Below are 21,410 nucleotides of genomic sequence, written 5' to 3'. Positions count from 1 at the left end.
CGGCGCTCCTCATCCGGCTTCCCATTCCCTCTTCCGGACTTCATCCCGATCCGACGAATCTTCGTCCGGATTATTTATCCTTTGAATAGATTATTGTGTTTTGTTTTCCCAAACATCCTGCTACCTCAACTAACCCAGGACTTCTGTTCCAGATCTTGTCGGTTTCCTCCATCCGTCTCAACGAAGGGCGACCCGTCAGCGAATCAGGACCCTGGACTTGCCTCCCTCTTTCAGGATTTTTTTTCTCGAGCATCGTGTCCGTGTGATCCTTCCACTAAAATTCTGAGTAAGTCGTTATTGGATTCAGTTTAAGTTCCCAAATTTTTATGCTTAACAGCAGGAAATAAAAGTAGAACAAAGTGCCCTAATTATGTGTTGATTTCCTAATCAACAACGATCCTTCTTTAAAATTTGTTAAAGGAACTGGTTCAATTGTCGGTAGTTTCTTACAGTAGATTCGATTTTAATATAATCATCTGATAGCTGTTAGATTTGAGTTGGCTAATAGTTTATGAATTGGGTTGCTGAAATCTAATTATATATAAGAAGAAAAAACAAAAGAAATTTGGATTGCATGCATTGATCCTGTTCCACATCAATTTGGTATCAGAGCCAGGTTCTAAAATAAAAAAAAAAAAAAAATTAGGGCACCATTTTCATGCATTATTGCAGAACTTAGGATTACTAGGCACCAATTTTAATCTTTTCGCATCCTTTTCTGAGTATAGTTTATTTGGGCATCAACATTAAGATTAAAAGTTTTTTTTTTAGCTAGTTTGTTTGATCAACTATGCAAATGCAATTTATTGACATGACATAAAATGATAAAAAAAAAAAAATTTCTTGATTGTTGCATATGAGCATTTGCATAAAATAATCTAAGGGCTGAACCCATTAACAAGATAAGGTCGGGATTTCATCACTCGTCCTTAGCCCAAAAATCATCCCCGTGCATAAAATCCTAAGCCTAATTAAAATCAATTAGACGTTGGCCCCTAAGGATAATCGAGCTCAATAGGACGAAGACCACTGAAAGTTGCACCAATTTCGTGCTATGATCCCGGTCGATGTCTAGGCAAGCTTTGTCCCTTTAAGTAATTAAAGGGAGACAGTCTCTGTTCGAGGAAAGTGGGTTTTAAGTGGGACCTTTGCTACATGCAACGTGACCCCTCCACTTACCTGGGAGCTTACCTGGTCGACTAGGTTATTAGACCGGATTGGAGGCTTAAGTGTACTCTTCAACCCAGTTAGGAGCTGTCTAGAATTTTTAGGAAAACCTTAGAAATTGTTGGGTGATGCATGTTTTTGTTTTATTGTATTAGGGTGTTTGTGTAAAAAAACAAAAAAAATAATAATAATAAAAAAAAAAAAACAAATTTTCAAAGAAAAGCTACCCAAACTCTATGACTACCAGATCCGGAACTAGTTATCAACCAGACGAGCCTGAGTCCAGTCGTGGGATGGACCCTGACATCAGCTCAATCCTTAGAGAAATTAATGAGAAGCTAGGAAGGTTATGTACCCGAGTCGATGCCTTAGAAGAATACCAAGATAGGGGTAGTCCTTCCCTAGCCAATAACCCAAGAGAAAGAATTGATCACCCACTCTTTGATCGGAACCACCAACATGTCAATGACTATCCCAGGAATAGGCAAAACTTTGACAGAAATCTCAATCGTCCACTAGATGACTATCCCAGAGAAAGGCCCCATCACAATGAAAGAGGTCGTGATCCTATAAATCAACCTCTTAATGATCACCGTGACATCGATGACCGTATACTTCGAAGTGTCAGGGTTGAGGCACCCAGTTTCGTAGGCCGCATGGATCCTCATGAGTATCTTGACTGGGAGTCAGATATGAATCATTATTTCGAATGGTACGACATGTCTGAAGAGCGTAAAATTCGATTTGCAAAAATGAGGCTTCTCGGTCAAGCCAAATATTATTGGCAGAATGTGGAACGTCTAATTTTACATAGGAGACAGGAACCCATCCGAACCTGGGATGAAATGAAGGATAAACTTAGGGAGAAATACCTACCTACTTCCTATCAACAACGCCTCCTTGATCAATGGCAGACCTTGACCCAGGGAAACAAATCAGTCACTGACTACATCGCCAAGTTTGATGAGTATCTCATGCGATGTCATGTCAATGAGGATCCCTCTGTCACCCTTTCCCGATTTCGTGCCGGGTTAAGAAATGACATCCAACGAGAGCTTTTCATGCGAGAGGTCTATAGTCTAGAGCAGGCATATCAATTAGCTCAGAATTATGAGAGATTCCAAAGAATGCCAATCACTCGACCCAGTGAACCTAGAACTTCGAGTATACTAGGTCCTAGACCCGAACCACACCAAGTCCCCAGAACTAATCCAAATCCAACCTCAACCACTAGACCTCCATTAGTTGCTCCTCCACCCAGGAAAGAAGACCGAGGCAAAGGCACCCTGAATGAAGGACGTAGGGAGGGTAGCTCAAGGGGTAGATGTTTCAACTGTCATGGAATTGGACATTTTGCAAACCAGTGCCCTTCTCGTGCCCTACATATTGGAGAGATCGAAGAGGAACACCCTGGGGAAACTGTAGAAGACGAAGAAATTCACATAGCTGATCCTGAACTAGCCGAGGGATTCGATGAACCAAATTTCACTGAAGAAACTGAACCTGAAGTTAGGATAAACGTACTAAGATGTACCCTGACTCAACCAAAGGAATGTGAAGATTGGCGAAGAACTACAATTTTTCATACCTACATAAACAATGGGAACAAGGTCTGTAAAATTATCATTGATAGTGGGAGTTGCATCAACGCAGTTTCCACTGATACGATTTCCAAGCTTGGGCTAACACCCGTCGACCACCCCAGTCCCTACAAGGTCGCCTGGCTAGACACTTCATCCATACCTGTTAGATACCGTTGCAAGGTACCCATTAAGTTTCAATCTTACCAGGAAGAAATTTGGTGCGACGTTCTTCCCATGGACGTCGGAAGCATTATTTTAGGACGACCTTGGTTATTCGATCAAGATGCCATGCTTTTTGGTCAAACAAATACTTGCTCATTCATGCACAAAGGCAAGAAAATCACACTCTACCCTTCACCACCAAAAAAGCCAAAGGATAGTAACCCAATAAAACCAAAAGAGGAAGAACAACCCAAGGGATTACACTTGATCAACGCAAAAGAACTAGAAAGAGACATCAAAGAAAGCCCTTCTGTGTGGGTTTTAGCTGTTAAAGAAGTTAGTCTGAAAGAAACAAGCCCAATTCCACAAGAAATGACTAGTCTTCTTAAAGAATTTGAGGAAATCATCCCAGAGGAACTTCCTGATCAACTACCATCTATGAGGAATATACAACACGCAATAGACCTAGTCACGGGAGCGACCCTACCAAATGCCCCTCACTATCGGCTCAACCCTACCGAACATGCCGAGTTGAAACGTCAAGTCGAAGAACTCCTAAGAAAAGGATTCATTAGGGAGAGTTTAAGCCCATGTGCCGTACCTGCCCTTTTAACTCCAAAAAAAGATGGAACTTGGAGAATGTGTATGATAGTCGGGCAATTAACAAGATCACAATACGATATCGATTTCCGATTCCCCGACTAGACGACATGCTAGATATGATCTCTGGATCGAATATATTTTCTAAAATTGATCTTAAAAGTGGCTACCATCAGGTTAGAATCAGACCAGGAGACGAATGGAAGACCGCATTTAAAACAAAGGATGGACTATATGAGTGGTTAGTAATGCCGTTCGGTCTGTCAAATGCTCCCAGTACTTTCATGAGACTAATGACTCAAGTACTACGACCTTTCATGGGAACATTTGTTGTTGTCTACTTTGACGACATCCTCATTTACAGTAAAACAAAGGAGGAACATCTAGACCACCTTCGGCAAGTTTTCCAAACGCTTAGATCCGAAAGCCTATTTATCAACCTTAAGAAATGTGAGTTTATGACTACACGTGTTACATTCTTAGGATTTGTTGTGACGCCAGATGGACTATCTGTGGATCCTGAAAAGGTGAGTGCAATCAAGAATTGGCCCGCACCCCAGAATGTGCATGAAGTAAGAAGTTTTCATGGGTTAGCCACCTTTTACCGTAGATTTATTAAGGGATTCAGCACGATCATGGCACCAATTACAGATTGTATTCGTAAAGGAGCCTTTGAGTGGACTAAGGCTAGTAATCGCGCTTTTGAGGAGATAAAGACTTTAATGACCAGTGCACCTGTGTTACGCCTTCCTGATTTTTCTAAAGTCTTTGAAGTCGCATGTGACGCATCAGGTGTAGGAATTGGTGGAGTTCTAAGTCAAGACAAACACCCTGTGGCCTATTTTAGTGAAAAACTAAATGAAACCAGGCGCAAATACTCCACCTACGATAAGGAATTTTATGCCATAATTCAAACTCTTAAATTCTGGAGGCACTACTTATTACCACAAGAATTCATTTTATATTCAGACCATGAAGCCCTCAGATTCCTTAGTTCACAAAAGAAATTAAATCCTAGACATGGCAAATGGGTTGAATTTTTACAATCATACACTTTTGTATTAAAACATCGATCCGGTGTAGATAATCGAGCTGCTGACGCATTATCTCGAAAGACAAACCTGTTGTCAATAGTCAGTATTCAAGTCACTGGATTTGAGAAATTAAAAGAAGAATATGATAACTGTCCTGATTTTGGAAGAATCATGTCTGCACTCCAACAAGGAACTTCGAAAGAGATAGATAAGTATTCCCTTCAAGAGGGGTACCTTTTCCTCAATAATAAATTATGTGTCCCGCATACGTCTGTTCGAGATTTTTTAATTTGGGAATTACACGCTGGAGGATTGTCTGGTCATTTTGGGAAGGCCAAAACTATTGAAGCCGTAGAGCGTCAATTCTACTGGCCCAGTTTGAAGCGCGACGTTGCCAAAATTGTGGCTCAGTGTCGAATCTGTGCTGTTGCCAAACAGCAAAGACAGAATACGGGATTATACACTCCACTTCCAATACCTGAATATCCATGGAAAGATGTCAGTATGGATTTCATTCTAGGATTACCACGGACTGCCAAGGGACATGACTCCATCTTTGTGGTTGTAGACAGATTTTCGAAAATGGCTCATTTTCTGCCCTGTTCTAAAACCTTCGATGCCTCTCAAGTTGCCCGAATATATTTTAACGAAATCGTTCGTCTACATGGGTTACCCGAATCCATTGTATCAGATCGAGATGTCAAGTTTGTTAGCTATTTTTGGAAAACTTTATGGCATCTAATGGGAACAAAATTAAAATTTTCATCTGCATATCATCCTCAAACTGACGGTCAAACCGAAGTCGTAAATAGAAGTCTGGGTAATTTACTTCGGTGTTTAGTAGGTGAAAATATGAAAACTTGGGATCTTTTACTCCCTCGAGCCGAATTCGCATATAATAGTTCCGTCAATAGAACCATTGGCATGAGTCCCTTTGAGGTTGTTTACGGTCAGCACCCTAGAAAACCTGTTGATCTCATTCCATTACCCATGCATTCCAGGACATCTGAGTCAGCTGAGTCATTTGCACAACATATTAGAGATCTGCATAAAGATATTATAAAAAAATTAAATATCAGCAATCAAATTTATAAACAATTAGCATATTCACATCGCCGGACATCTGATTTAGCTGAAGGTGATTATGTTATGATACGAATTAGACCAGAACGATTTCCTTCTGGAACTGTTAAGAAATTGCATGCACGAGGAGCAGGTCCTTTTAAAATTTTAAAGAAGATCGGATCAAATGCATTTGTGGTAGATTTACCACCAGATTTTGGCATTAGTTCTACCTTTAATATCTCTGATTTGGTTAAGTATAAAAAGCCAATAACGATACCCAGTGAGCCATTTGAGCCTAATCCCTCCTTTGAGAGTGAACCCATACCTGAGTGTCCACGGCCAAAGTTTTCCAAGAAACACGATCGCATTGAGAGGATCCTGGACGAGCAGATTATTTCTACTAGGAGGAAAGGCTACCAGAGGTACTTGGTTCGTTGGCACGGTCGACCAGAGTCTGATGACACATGGATAACCCGAGAAGAACTGCAGCAGATTGATCTAGACATTCTTGAGCACTATCAGAGCCAGAAACAACTTCCTTCAACGGAGTTGAATTTTCTCCAGTCCGGGAGAATTGGTGGGGACACCAATGAGCCAGCATCACTTTGGCTTGACTGTTAGTCCACATTTCTTGTGTCGTCCAGTTTTTATTTTTTTTATTTCTCTAGTGATTTATTTAAGTCAAGTTCGTGTCAGTTCCAATCCAATTCAAGTCCAGTTCAAGTAATGTTGAGTCAAATCAATGTCAGTCCAGCCCAAGTAGTATTGAGTCCATGTCATAATAAAGTCCACATTCCAAAATAAACCAGCCCAAAAGAACTACCAGCCGGTTCACTCATCAAGACCGGTTCCTTTAAAAATTAGCTCCCCTGTTTTGTTCCAAGCACCGTACTCGTCATCTTCCCCCAAGCCGAGCTCCAGCCGGATGTGCCCGAAGAGGAGAATGAAGCAAGGCGGTTTCTCAGCTGACGAGTCATCTTCCCCAAGCCGATTTCTCTCCCAGCTCCAGCCGGATGTGCCCGAAGAGGAGAATGAAGCAAGGCGGTTTCTCAGCCGACGAGTCATCTTCCCCAGCCGACGAGTCATCTTCTTCCCACGCCGACGGGTCATCTTCTTCCCAAGGCGATTCTTCTTCCCAAGCCGATTCGCTCCCAGTTCCAGCCGAAGAAGATGAAGGGGTGGAAAACCGATCCAACCCACAGCGTCTCCACCCAAGAGGCATTCCATTTTCATCCCAAACACCAGCCAGATTCATCCGGTTCCTGCCGTTACAAATGGAGAAGCCCAACCGATCCAACCCGCAGCATCTTCCACCGCCCTGTTTTAAGGAAATTTCAACCGGTTTATGAGTCCATTTATTTCTTTCTTCATGTAATTGGTTGCCCTGCCTATAAAAGGGGTTTATCTCGTTATGTAAGGTAATGAAGAAAATGAATGGAAAAAGAAGAGAGGCTGTTTGATGAATTGCCTGAAAGAAGTTTGGTGTCCAATCCCAAGATCCTATTTTCCTCCCTTCTCTAAAGTCCTTCTCTTCTAAGTGAATGCGGCATTCCCTGACTTCCACAACTTCCTCTAGCGCAGGCGGCGCTCCTCATCCGGCTTCCCATTCCCTCTTCCGGACTTCATCCCGATCCGACGAATCTTCGTCCGGATTATTTATCCTTTGAATAGATTATTGTGTTTTGTTTTCCCAAACATCCTGCTACCTCAACTAACCCAGGACTTCTGTTCCAGATCTTGTCGGTTTCCTCCATCCGTCTCAACGAAGGGCGACCCGTCAGCGAATCAGGACCCTGGACTTGCCTCCCTCTTCCAGGATTTTTTTTCTCGAGCATCGTGTCCGTGTGATCCTTCCACTAAAATTCTGAGTAAGTCGTTATTGGATTCAGTTTAAGTTCCCAAATTTTTATGCTTAACAGCAGGAAATAAAAGTAGAACAAAGTGCCCTAATTATGTGTTGATTTCCTAATCAACAACGATCCTTCTTTAAAATTTGTTAAAGGAACTGGTTCAATTGTCGGTAGTTTCTTACAGTAGATTCGATTTTAATATAATCATCTGATAGCTGTTAGATTTGAGTTGGCTAATAGTTTATGAATTGGGTTGCTGAAATCTAATTATATATAAGAAGAAAAAACAAAAGAAATTTGGATTGCATGCATTGATCCTGTTCCACATCACATATCATTCATGATGTTTGTGGGTAGCGTCCCTGAAAACCCTCACGAGACAACACTCGTCCACTAGGGTAACCTAGGGGTTTAACGGCTTGTTGCACGTGCTAAGTGCAATCGTGATTCCTACGAAAGTGAATATTTATCTTAATTTTATACAATTAGTTCTAATAAAACATCAAAGGATCAACCAACACTTTTTGCACTCTCATTTTATTATCTGCTCGTTAATTGCTAGAGACTAGCAATAAGCTAGTTGGGGGGTGTGATGAGAGCACAAAAGTGTGATCTACACATCACTTAAATTAGTATTATTGCTAATAAATAATGATAGAAGTGCTGTATTAATATTATATTTTTGTGGGGTGCAGGTGATCAGAACCACTTCATCGCAGCTTCATTTTTCTGCAAGCCTAAGCATCTGCAAGCCGGCATCTATTCCACGTGTCCGCCCGCGTGGAAGAAACGAGCATCCTCCTCTTTCCCCGTTTCAAAGGCTTTTGGAGTTCACAATTTATCTGCACCCACCGCTTCATCCACGTGTTCACCCAGCTCCAACGATCAAGCCCAGCCGTCCATCATCCATGGAGCTTCTTCCGCGAGCCATCCACCATGTCACAGCGCGTCCTAGCATCAACAAAGCATCCGAATCCAGTGATCACATCCAAGTTCCCAGCGATTTCAGCTCTCCCGAGATCCCAGTAATCGTGATTCCGATCCACCCGCGCTTCCCAGCATCTTCGAATCCTTCCGCGATGGAACAACAGAGAATCCCAAATCCCGCGATGCATTCCAAAGCTTCCACGATCCAGCTTTCCCAGCATCCCAGATTCTGCCTCATCCGCGAAGATCCCAGCGTCCGCATGGAGTTTCTTCCGCGAGCCATCCACGGTTCAGGTACCACGCACCCTAACCGAGTCCGTGATTCCGGCATCCCGTGATTTCAGCATCGGCGATCAACTCCCGTCTGCGTCTTAGTTTCATCTCAGCCATCCAAGAGTCTTCATCCTTCGGCATCAGAATCCACCCGTTGATCTCCACCGCGAGAGATCAGGGAACATCGCTGGCCCAAGAGTTTGTGAACTATATGAGGCTCTCTCGGTCAAGGCTGGGGGATCCTTGATTCGAGAAAAAAAAAACAGAGGAGCTCCCCCTGTCATTAGAGAAAAGAAGAGAGGGAAATAGGGGAGCCCCTGTTAGGGAAACAGGGGAGCCCCTGTTTCCGAAAAAAAAAAAAGAAAAAAAAAAGAAAGAGGGAAAAATGAAAGGGGGATTAATGCATGAAATGAGTGGCTGATTTCTTAGGAAGGGTGATGGAGGAACCTTTGATGTATTCCTCTTTGAAGTAAATTCTAAACTTTTGCTTTCAATGGTTTATATTTATTGATATGTTCTTGATTCATGCGTAGTTATTTCATAGATAGATATTTAATGGATTATGATTATTGATATATGGATTGCTTTAGTATTTGATTCGTCGTAGACGTAGAAAGCACGACGGATGCTTAGAAATTGAGTTCATATGTTCATGAAACATATACCATGATTAGATCTATCCTACATTTAATCTTTAATCAAGAACCATAGAGTTTATTCCTTGGATGCAATATCATCAAGGGGGATTCCAGATCCCTACCATCTTTATTTCATTGAATTTTGTTTATTATTCTTTGCATTTAATTTCTGAAAACCAAAACATCGTTTTAATCCACAAATTTATTTAACTAAAAATTACATCTAAAAATTACGCTAATAATCTATAGATCGTTCCCTGAGGATTCGACCTCGGACTCCCGAGATTTTACTACTTGTGCGATTCTCCTGCACTTGGGAGAACAATTTTATTTTTGCATCACCCGCCAGTGGCTGAATAGTAACTGAGCTGGCCCCGCCAGTGGCTGAGTCTGACTTCGCAGTAGCATCCGAGAGTAAAAGGACCACGGCATGCCGGGGGGCACGGTTTCATATGCATATAATATGAAAATTTTGTGATTTGCACTACTGCTTTGTTTAAATTGCATACTTATTATGCCAGGATGATTATTAGATAAACATGCATGTCAGCTTCTCAAAACCCTGATTTACATGTTTAGTCTACTGGTTGATCCGGTAGGATTATGCAGGATTACTTACTGAGCCGTGTAGCTCACATCTGTTTATGTTTCGTTTTCTTTCAGATCCTCACCAGTGATCGCCATCAGATATGTTTTTATTTTGTTACAGAGCTTCGTATTTTTGGAGAAGCTTATATACTTCTGTACATTTGAATAGCATAGAAGTTCTGTATTTTTGGTTTCAAACTTGAAGGTTGTACTGCAAACTTTTAATATATATATAAGGATGAATCCTTTTTGGCTACCTGTTACCCCTGTATGAGGCTGCGTGCTACTGTGGGCGATAGTCGGCAATAGCACGGCCGTGTCACGGATCCGGATCCGGGGCGTGACATTCTAGTGGTATCAGAGCAATAGGTTAACCATGAGTAAAAATTTTAAATTTTAATAAGGGCAGGGGTAGTTAAATCTCATTTAGTGAAATTCCGTATAATTGGAAAGAAAGAAAAGATTTTATTGGTTGCATCATCGGTCAGTCACGAAAATTGCTTGATACAAATATTTTGATAGGTGATAATGAGCAACAAAAAGAAAGAAGCTAGGGCTAATACAAAGCCATTCTAGGGGCATGTTGTGACAGGTATGGTATTAGAGCTTAAGATTTAAGACTACTAAGGATTTTGGTGTTTTGAATCAGAATGCTAACGAGCCATGCCAAAATAAGAAAAAGCTATTTTGGAGATTTCTCGACGGAGTAATTTGTATTTTAGATTATGATTAAAGTATATTTTGACTAATATTAAGTGGAGTACCAGCCATGGAATATTAAAGTACAGTGCGTATCAGTATATATGTGATTTTGAAAGTTTAACTTGATACTGAGTATTGTGGATAATACTTCTAGTTTGAAGTTAATTATTTTGATGGAAAGTAGGGTTCATGCATAAGTTGTTTAAGGCTTGGACAAGGAAAGATATTTTTTAATATTCTTCGAGGATAAAATCTGTATGACAATTATGCAGGCAACTATTATATAGAAAGAAAGTATATTTGAGAAATGAGATTTAAGAATTTCTCCTTTGTTTACTTGGAATGTGAAATATTAGATCTTTGCAAATTATAATGCAAGATTAATATTTCGATTGGAAGTCATTTAGTAAATTCTGAGAATAATTTTCAATGTTGAAGAATATTTTAGGCTCAAATGTTCTACTATGGATAAAGTGCAGTAGTTTGTGATCCTGTGATAAATCAATTAAACGAATATTAGTTGATGTTTTGAAAAAAAAAAAAAAGAAGAAGAGAGAATGATGATGATATGGGGTCATTAGGAAATGCGAGTGGAATCAGCAATAGAGTTGATATGGGAACATGCCCAATAGCACATGATGTTTCAGGAGTTTGTATTTAGCAATCCCTGCTTCTAAGATTTGGAATAAAGTGTTTCATCTCTAATAGATGAGCAATTACTAAATGCCTTCGTTTATCATTGAGAAGCAAGTTTAAATTGTTTCATGAGGAAGGTGAAAGTAATGGATGATAATTTTACATATCATCGTCTAGTGGAAGGAGCACAAAAGAAGAAGATTTTTAAATAAAGATCTTACGACAAAAGTATGCATCTCTTTCTTTTAACGGATATGTGAGATCGAGAATCACCTTCTAGCAATGCTAAAATAGGGCAGATTATTGTTCATGCAATTTAAGGATACCTAATATAAGAGATTGGGATACTAAGGAATAATTTTCAGAAGTTTACATAATTCCGAGCTTAAAATGTTCTAAGATGGCTTGAGGGCTAATCTCTTATTAGGAAAAAAGGCTTATTTTCAATAAATGAAGTTGTTGAAAATGTAAAATTCATTTAAAGCGTTGTCGCTTATTTAAGAGGATCTTATGTTGGGATACCCTTTCTTTACTCGCTCATGGAAAAGTAAAAAGAAGTTTTGGCTAAGTAACATTCGATCAAGATGGAGGAAAGATTTGAAATGCAAATACAGATGAGGAATTAAATAGTTTTGTTTGTAGGCAAATAGTATGTTGATCAAAAGTTATTTGTGAATTCAAAGGAATTTGATCAGAATGCGCAGCGAAAACATAGTGATCTGAATTATTTATCTAAGTTGGCCAGAAGTATTATTCTTTTGATTCGGAAAGTTTTAATAACAAAAGATTTGATCTGTTTTCTTGTGTAGTAAGATTTTTCTGGATAAATAAAAGGAGAATGTTCTGATTTTTGGATAGCACTGTGCTATCCTAGATTCTCCAGTTTTATGTCATGCTAAGAAACTTCTTAGCATCTTTTGACATGAATTAATAGATCATCGATTTTGATCTTGGATCTAGAATATGTTGGTATGAACCTTCTCCCTCCTAAATTTAAAGCTTGAACCTTAAGGTATGACTAATTTCGAGGACGAAATTTATTTTAAGGGGGGTAGGATGTAATGTCCGGGCCCACAACCTACTAGGCCCAATAAGAAATGGGCCCAGTTAAGGGTTTGGGCCCAAATTTCACTGTGGGCAGTGCTGTTATAATGTTTAAAAAAAAACGAAGGGATAAGACCGACAGGGAAGGGTGACCCTCACCCCTGCTGGCAGCCGATGCCTGCGCACCGGAGACAGGGGGGCGGCGGCCAGTCCCGGAGAGGGGAGGAATGGAGCGGATGGGACCTCTCAGAGGGGGGTCTCATCCTCTAAACAATTGTTTAAGCCTCTGCCGGCAACCCTAAGTCACAGACCCCCAAGAACACTGAACGAGAGAGAGAGCCGAAGCCCTGGAGCCGAAGGCGAAGGAGCCCTGAAGCTCCAAGAGGAAGGAGGGACTACCAGGGGGAAGAACTGCCCAACGGTAACCAGCAAAAAGCCAGGTAAGCCCCCTGCCTTCTCTCCCCCTGTTTTGTGCAAGACAACAAAGAAACAAAGAAAGAAGGGAGGAAGGGGACTGCTGGCAGACCAAGGGAGCGGCCGCGGGCATCCCGCAGTGCCGCCGGCTTCTCCCGGCATCTCTTCCCCGTGGGAGAAGAGAAGGCCGCCGCAGGCGCGGCCGTGGGCTCAGCCGCAGGCGCGGCTGTGGACGCCGCGAGCTCGGCCGTGGCACCGCCGACTGTGGCTCGGCCCTCCCAAACCCCCCTTCTTCCTTCACAGGGGAAGAATGAAGAGAGGAAGAGAGAGGGTTTGGGAGTGAGAGAGAGAATATGGGGGGTTGGTGAAGGGAGGTTGAAGAAAAGACGAAGAATGAAAGAAAGAAAGGAAGAGGGAAAAGAAGAGAGGAAGAGGGGACTCATCCTCGTCGTCGTGTGCGGCGGCCGCCGGCTTCGGCCGCGAGCACCGTCGACGCAGGCGCGGCCGAGAGTGCCGCAGGCTCGGCCGGGGATGCCGCGGGGCTTGGCTGCGGACGCCGCCGGTCGTGGCCCGTCCCCCTCCGCTCGCCGTCCTCCCTTTCCGCTCGTCGTGCTCCCATCGTCGGAGAAGAGAGGAAGGGGGAGATCGGGATGAAAGAGAAGGGAGGAGAGGAAGCTTCGGGAAGGAGAAGAAAAGAAGAAGGAGAAGAGAAGAAAAAGGGAAGAAAAAGGGAAAGAAAAAGAAAAAGAAAGAAAGAAAGAAAAAATATAAAAAGAGGGGGTTTAGCCAAATTTGACTAACCTAAGCCCAATTAGACTGGGCAAGTCTAAATCCGAGCTCAATCAGATTGTGCTAAGTCTGGACGAGCCCAAACTGCAAATTGGGTCAAATCCGAACCAAATTAGGCCCAAATTGATTTGGGTCCGAACCCAGTTGAGTGGAGTTAATCCCAGCAGGCCCAATTAATACTAAATTAGGCCCAGTAAATTGACAGAGGACCCAATTGGCTAGAAAAGGTTGGACCCAATTATAAACGAGGCCCAATCCTTCAATTAAAAACCCAATCAACCCATGTGGGCCCAATCTGGTTTTAAACTGAGCCCCAAAGGCTCTAAATTGGGTAAATTGGACTTGGCTAGATCCTTGGATGGGATCCAAGCAAGTAAGTTCATAGTATGATGAACTAAGAGATTTTATAATAAATAAATGGGGAATAATGTAAACCCTATGATGTTGTTTTAGGTGATTAAGGATTTGTCACCTAGACTTGAGCAATTTGGAAAGCGAATTGAGGTAAGTAATCTGTCTTAATCCTATCGTAGATCTTGTATTACGTTTTATAAGATGAACCAGTGTTTTTCATACAATTTGAATTGTATGCATGATTAGTGAAGAATGTAAGTAACCTGTCCTAATCCTGTTATGGATCATGTTATGTTATTAATGTTTCCTAAGCATTTATTTTAAGTATATATGTTTCATACATGATATGTTACAATGCATAAGTAACTTTAATGATCCCATAAGCTATGGCTATGTATGCAACATGATGATACTGATATTATAATCATGCATGTAAGTTTATAAAGTCTTAGCTAGCCCAGAGGCACTATAATGGGCTCAAAGATGCTACTGAGAATGACTGAGCCGCCAGTGGCTGAATAGTAACTGAGCTGCCCCGCCATTGGCTGAATAGTAACTGAGCCTCCCCGCCAGTGGCTGAATAGTAACTGAGCCTGCCCCGCCAGTGGCTGAATTGGAATTGGGCCTGCCCCGCCAGTGGCTGAATAGTAACTGAGCTTGCCCCGCCAGTGGCTGAATAGTAACTGAGCTGGCCCCGCCAGTGGCCGAGTCTGACTTCGCAGTAGCATCCGAGAGTAAAAGGACCACGGCATGCCGGGGGGCACGGTTTCATATGCATATAATATGAAAATTTTGTGATTTGCACTACTGCTTTGTTTAAATTGCATACTTATTATGCCAGGATGATTATTAGATAAACATGCATGTCAGCTTCTCAAAATCCTGATTTACATGTTTAGTCTACTGGTTGATCCGGTAGGATTATGCAGGATTACTTACTGAGCCGTGTAGCTCACATCTGTTTATGTTTCGTTTTCTTTCAGATCCTCACCAGTGATCGCCATCAGATATGTTTTTATTTTGTTACAGAGCTTCGTATTTTTGGAGAAGCTTATATACTTCTGTACATTTGAATAGCATAGAAATTCTGTATTTTTGGTTTCAAACTTGAAGGTTGTACCGCAAACTTTTAATATATATATAAGGATGAATCCTTTTTGGCTACCTGTTACCCCTGTATGAGGCTGCGTGCTACTGTGGGCGATAGTCGGCAATAGCACGGCCGTGTCACGGATCCGGATCCGGGGCGTGACATAATTGTAATTGAGTATGCCTAGATTTGAATCAAGGTGAACGAGGAGTCTTGAACTGAGACCTTTTAATATGACATTACAGCAAATGATGGTGGCAATTGCTTAACTGACATCCTTAATGGTACGGACACTAAAAGCAGCTTATCAAGGTGATTATATAAGCAGCAATGAAGCAGTAATGTCGTATGTGAATTTTGGATATATGCTAGGGCCAAAACAAATGATGAACTTAGAAGATTGTATGAGAGGATGCCATCTGATCCCGTCTAATCAGCATGATAAGGTTATTTGGTGACGGCACCGATTAAATGCATAGAGGAGCCTTTGAGCTGGCTGTTCGAGCTATCCAGAATACTTTGTTTCCCATGCAAGTAAAAGTTTTCAACTGGCTTTGTTTCGATAAAGTTTAATGCCAAAAAACTTAGCGCTATTTAACTTGCGGTCCATCCGTGGACTGTGGTGTAACAATATATACCCTATACAGTAATTTACCGTCGCTAACACTATTTGTTAAACATAATTTTGTTTTTACATATATATCCTTCTAAATATTGAAATTTATATGAATATTCTTCTCAAATTGATATTTGTATATACATCCTCATCAAATACTTGTTTTGTATGTACACCTCCTTTTTTTTTTTACATATCTCTATCCATGCCATCTAATGTCGTTAAGAAGTTAGCAGTTGAAAATTAAAATGACGAAAATACTCTTAGCAGGTAAACATGCAAAAAGAAACGTTTATAAGGATATACATGCAAATAGCAATTTTGAAGCATATTAATACAATTTCATATATCTAGAAGGGTATACACGCAAAAAAAATCCTTGATTATTGAAATTTTCATGAATGCCCTCTAAGTTTATATTTACGTGCATGCCCTTACAAAATACTATTTTTATATGAATACCTTTAACATGGCGATTTATCTAACGTAATTAGCCAAAATTATATTTATTTAAATTAAAAATTAATTAAAATTTTGAAAGTATCTTGTTATTTTTAAAGTTGATAACAGGTTAAGAGATTTCACTGGAAACTAATATCTCTATCTCTTTTGAGAAATTTTTCGGTCTCTTTCGACCCACTATTTTATTTTTTCGTTTGGAATCAAAACAATTTTCTTAACTCCCTTCTCCACCATAGACAACCCTTCATTATATTCTTTTTTACATAAAGATAGTCAGATCCTGCTTTTAGCTTTATGAAATATTTAAAAAAAGTATTGTGAGAGATTTGCAATATTTATCTTTTACTGTATGAGATTTGCAATGTTTGTCTTTTAGAGTTGAAAAAAAATTCCTGTGTAGACTGATGGATGATTTAAAATTACTGTGACAAGATGAGCCCCATACACTATATCTTCTCTTCTTCTAGAAAATTGAAGTTCCAAAAAAAGTGGCTTAAGGTACACAACGTAAGAGGTTGCCTTCTACCACATAGACCAAAAGTTGTTAATAGGTTTGAAGGGTTCGATATCCTTCAATGATTTTGCTTGGGGATGATTGATATTATTCTTCCACCTATGAGCATGGCAGTAGTAAGGAAGATTGATTATTTTAATCTATTATGTGCTTTTAAGTGATTCTAATCCTTTCTATATTCTAATATATGTCCTCATATATGCATCTATAACATTAAATATTATAAACTATATTTCGGTGAAATAAGATATAGTGGTTGGTATAACTAAAGAAGAATAAAGTAAAATAATCTCATGATTAGTGAAAGAAATTTCATAACTATTTTTGTTATTAATTGTTGCATCGATCTTTTCCTTGAGCAATATATTTATGAAAAATATTGAGGAGCAGGCACTAGATAAATCCGAGTGTTAAAACAGATTGAAATTGAAAAAAGTAAAATTAAAATTTTTTGCATGAATACCTTTGCAAAGTATTATTCGCATATATACCTTTATAAATGTTTCTTTTTGCATATCTATCTATTAAGGATATTTCAGTCATTTTTAATTTTAAACTACGAATTTCTTGACGGTGTAGATGGTGTGGGCACATATGCAAGAAAAAGAAATGAAGAGTATACATGCAAAATAAGTACCATGCACCATGGACACATTTCACCCAAATCATATCTTCCCTATTTGACTATCTCCTTCGTTGAAAGAAGAGCTCAAAAAAATCCTTTTGCTTATTCCATCAATCTCTAAAAACAGTCTCTAAAGAAGAGTCCTTCCTTTACTATTTCATCATTCTCCTTCCATCTATTATTAAAATAAATTGTAGAATCTCTTTCCGTCACCTCTTCATTCTTTGGAAAGAGAAATCCCTACAAAAAAAATCTATCCTTACTCTTCATACGGTCTCATCTAACATTCAAATGGTCATGTCTTCGAAGGACATAAATAGCCTAGCTTTCATTGCTATGTGCTCTTATGGTAGTGAAGCCATAACATTTTCATCTTACACGACATAATTCTTGATCATATTTATAATAAAATAGCGAAGGGGTGGAAACATCTATCTCTTGCAATGATACATATAGAATTCTACATTCCAAACAATTCTAGCATGCTTATTACACTCATGGCTGATAAAGATGTTAGGAGTGTGCATGAAATGCATGCTAAGTTAAATATTGTACGTAATAATTGAGATGGTTGTCATCCATTCTGCAAGCTTAGTAAAGACACTAATGTAGTAATCGATATAAGGTAATATACAAATTCTTTGTACTCCTTTGTTTTGCTATTCTACATTTGAATTAGTCTTGTTGTCTATATCTAGCAGCTACCTATAATTACTAATTATAAACTACATATATGCAATCTATTTCAAGTGCAAAAGTGCTTTTATTTTTGCTTATATGTTAGAAAATTATCTTCTTATTGTGGGCTATTGTAGAATATTGAGAATATATGCCGTTGCAAAAATGCTCTATAGAATAGCTCGCCTCCTTTGATAGCTCAAATAATTTTGGTCAAGTTGTCAAAGAAATAAGAGCCACAATTAAAGAAGAACCAAGTCGAAGAAACACTTTGATGCTTGGAAGAGCTCTATAGAGGGTGTCAGTTAGGAGTTCAAGGATGTGAAAACTTTTCGTGACTTAATTTGCAACTTCTGCATCACAAATTTTGGAAATTTTGTGTTCGTGAATAATGATCTTCAACATGTGACCATGGAATGTGCATATAAATAATGTGGATGTTGTATTCATGTTTCTCGACTTGGGAATCAAGAAATTTTTGCAATTAAAACAATAAACAATGAGCATATATGTGGAGGAGGATTGCAAGTTTGGTCTCGTCCTAATGCTTCCAAGCATTGGGTTTCTAACATTGTTAAAAAAAAATTCCAGATATACCATTGTGTAGGCCAATTGATATGGTAAATGATATGCATCAAGAATATGGTGTGGAATTACCATATCATCTTTGGCATGGGAAGAGGGTGGCTATGAAAAAGGTTTATGGTCACAGATCAACCTTATAATCAGATATGCTAGTATTGCGATGCTATTCTTTAGATCAACCTCGACAGCATAGCGGAGTATGAACCAATGAAGGTCAATTCACCTGCCAGTTAATTTTATTTCATACTTCAATTAAGGGTTTCATAAAAGGATGCAAACCTCTGATTTTCATGGATCGAACATTTATATAGCATAAGAAAAGAGGAGTACTATTTGGCTCCGCTTGCAAATATGCAAATGATGAAATGTTCTCCATAGCATACTGTTGTTGATATGGAGATTGATGATAATTGGGAGTAGTTCTGACAGATTTTGAAAAGAGCAATAGATACTTGCGGTGACTATCATAGTCAGTAGTTCATGATTATGATGGATAGACGCTGGAGACTTTTCAAAGTAGTGTCGAAGTATTTTTCTGGTAGTTACCACTTATATTGTATCCATCAAGTGAAAGAAAACTTCAAAAATTGGGTTTGCAGCATAATTTTTCAAAAGTTTAACTACAAATTTAAAATATATGTGCACATTATGATATTTTTGGCCTCTTATGTGATGCTTTAATAATTGTCCATGCAGGTGCTTGTCCATTATCATGCAGCTTAGAGGAAGAGGCAGCTTAATTTATTAAATGCCGTTGCATATACTCTAAAGCTGAATATTTTCTAGAAGCTAATTAGGAAACTTATAGCGGATGCCCTAGGATCAAAAAAACTTCTTATGAATGCGAGCTGAAGTATTGGGCAAATGCAATATTTGCAGGTCCATGTTGGGAGGTCATGACATCTAGTATGGCAAAGTGCTTTAACAGTTGGATCTTGGAGGCTCAGTATTTTTCTGTACCTTAGATGGTTAAACATATCAGGCTTTAAATGATGCAATTAATGCATGAATGATAGAATCAAGGTTACAGTATCCAAACTCATCTTTGCCCCAATCCTAAGAAATTCACAAGAGGAATAAAAGGTTGTCCATGTTTACAGTAAACATCATGATTTATGATGCAAAGATATGAACTACTCATGCAAGGTTGACCTCCAAAAATGTTGACCTCCAAGAAGGCACCTACTCTTGTAGCGAATGGCAAATCTTCCGCATCCATGTAATCATGCATGTGTATGCATTGAGAAGGCTTGTAGATCAATTCACCACTTCACCGATAACCATTTCTAAGTTAAAATGTACAAAGCAGCATATGCGAAGCCATTAATCCAATTCTTGATATTGAGGAGCCCAAAGTGCCTCAGACAAGATTCATATTCTACTTTCTATTACAAAGACTCGTCTAAGCAAGCCTAGAGAGAAGAGAAGACCATCGTAGGTGGAGTCATCACGATCTATCATATGTGGGCGATGAGGGAAGCATAGGCACTATAGAAAGACTTATAATGAGGTCATCGAGTAAATATTATGGAGTGAGTTGTTTTGTAAGAAGTTGATTTTAGACATGATATGCACAACAAATTTTTAAGATGGTGTGAAATTGTAAGTTCATGTGAGCTTTTAAAAGTTGAAAATATCTCTAATTTTCTGTTAATCATACCATAAGTTAATTTACCATGGTACATAGTGAATACACCATGATACACAGTTAATGCACAATAGGACATATTTAATATCCAACAGCATTCTCGAATATCTCGCTACGTATGGTTCGATATAGAGAAATTTCTTCAGCTTCAGAGTTTATTTAGGATATGTGCTCGTTCTTTATGGTGGAGTTTTGGCTTAGATTGGGCTGATTTTCATGGTGCATTGCATTGCCCTACCTAAGAGCAGCCCTTTTGGGCATTGGTCCATCAGCATGCTTAACTATATCCACCTATGGTCTAATATGGAGATGTTTTTTTAGCTTCGAAGTTTATTTGGGATGTGAGCTTGTCCTCTATGGCGGAGTTTTGGCTTATATTGAATTGGTTTCCACGATGCTTTACTCTACCTAAGATCATCCCTCTTGTGTATTGGTCCATTGGTACGCTCAAATATCTCCTTGTATGATGCGATACGGAGATGTTTCTCCAGCTTCATTGATCTATTACGATGCAAGCTCCCTCCCCATAGAGGAGTTTTGACTTAAATTGGACCTACTCTGTTCATTGTGTGGCATATGATATATTAATGCATCCTAGCATTTATATTTATCCCAGATTATAGCAATGAGCTTCTGTTTTGCCCTAAAGCAGATATAGCACATTATATTCTGTTCATTATGTGGAATATGATGCGGCACATTGAAAATCCGATAATACGATGCACCATATAGTGTTCAGTATCATAATATATACTTTGCTGTTATTTGAGTGTTAAGGAATTAGTTTCCTGCATTCTTTGGAAACTATTAAGAACACAATGGATGGTTTCTAATTCATAAATGAATCAGTGGGAGTAATGTCATAGGTTAATACCAAAATGAATTTGCTGTTTATCCGCCAGGCAGAATTTTTCATAAAAGGACAAAATTTGATGAAAATTATGTATTTTTGCAGATCAAAAAGAGCGACCAAAGTTGACTTGGAACTTATATCAAATATTGTGCATTCCAAGAGTCCCAAGAAGCCTTATATGCATTCCAAGGGCTTATAGATCTTTGCTATTCTTCTTTTTAGGCAGCATATTATGGTACAAAATTAATATACTATATGATGCATGCGGTGTAGAATATATTTTCTCATCATACAAGAATACTGCAGGAGTCTGGCAGAGTAGAAACCACCTTAATCCATGACAATGTATGCAAGAAAAGTACATTAATTATAGTATTGGGTCCTGTAGCATAGCTTTGGCACAAAACAAAATTTAGCTGCATTTCCTCTCGTCCTCATTCAATTATTGTTAGCCGGACGATCCCATTAGTTCCTAGTTGCCAAAAGCAAATAACCCAAATCAAATTGACAAGA

The 21,410-nt window shown here is 39.3% G+C and overlaps 1 protein-coding gene across 1 annotated transcript; it reads left to right on the top strand.

Moving 5' to 3' along the window:
* The first annotated feature begins 1,460 nt into the window (after nucleotides 1–1,460).
* LOC149768536 (uncharacterized) lies at nucleotides 1,461–3,617 on the top strand. The gene has a single exon (XM_089929877.1). The coding sequence runs from the start codon at nucleotides 1,461–1,463 to the stop codon at nucleotides 3,615–3,617; it is 2,157 nt and encodes a 718-aa protein (XP_089786003.1).
* Nucleotides 3,618–21,410: the final 17,793 nt, after the last annotated feature.

The sequence above is a fragment of the Phoenix dactylifera genome, chromosome 1 (assembly GCF_051530095.1).
Source record: "Phoenix dactylifera cultivar Ajwa chromosome 1, Ajwa_hap1_PhDact_Kaust_v1.1, whole genome shotgun sequence".
NCBI classification, from domain to species: domain Eukaryota; kingdom Viridiplantae; phylum Streptophyta; class Magnoliopsida; order Arecales; family Arecaceae; genus Phoenix; species Phoenix dactylifera.
The sequence above is the reverse complement of the archived record's forward strand: the minus strand, read 5'-3'. Positions and strand labels throughout refer to the sequence as shown.

Coding starts and splice junctions, on each gene's coding strand:
- LOC149768536 (XM_089929877.1), top strand. CDS start 1,461: ATGGACCCTGACATCAGCTCAATCCTTAGAGAAATTAATGAGAAGCTA.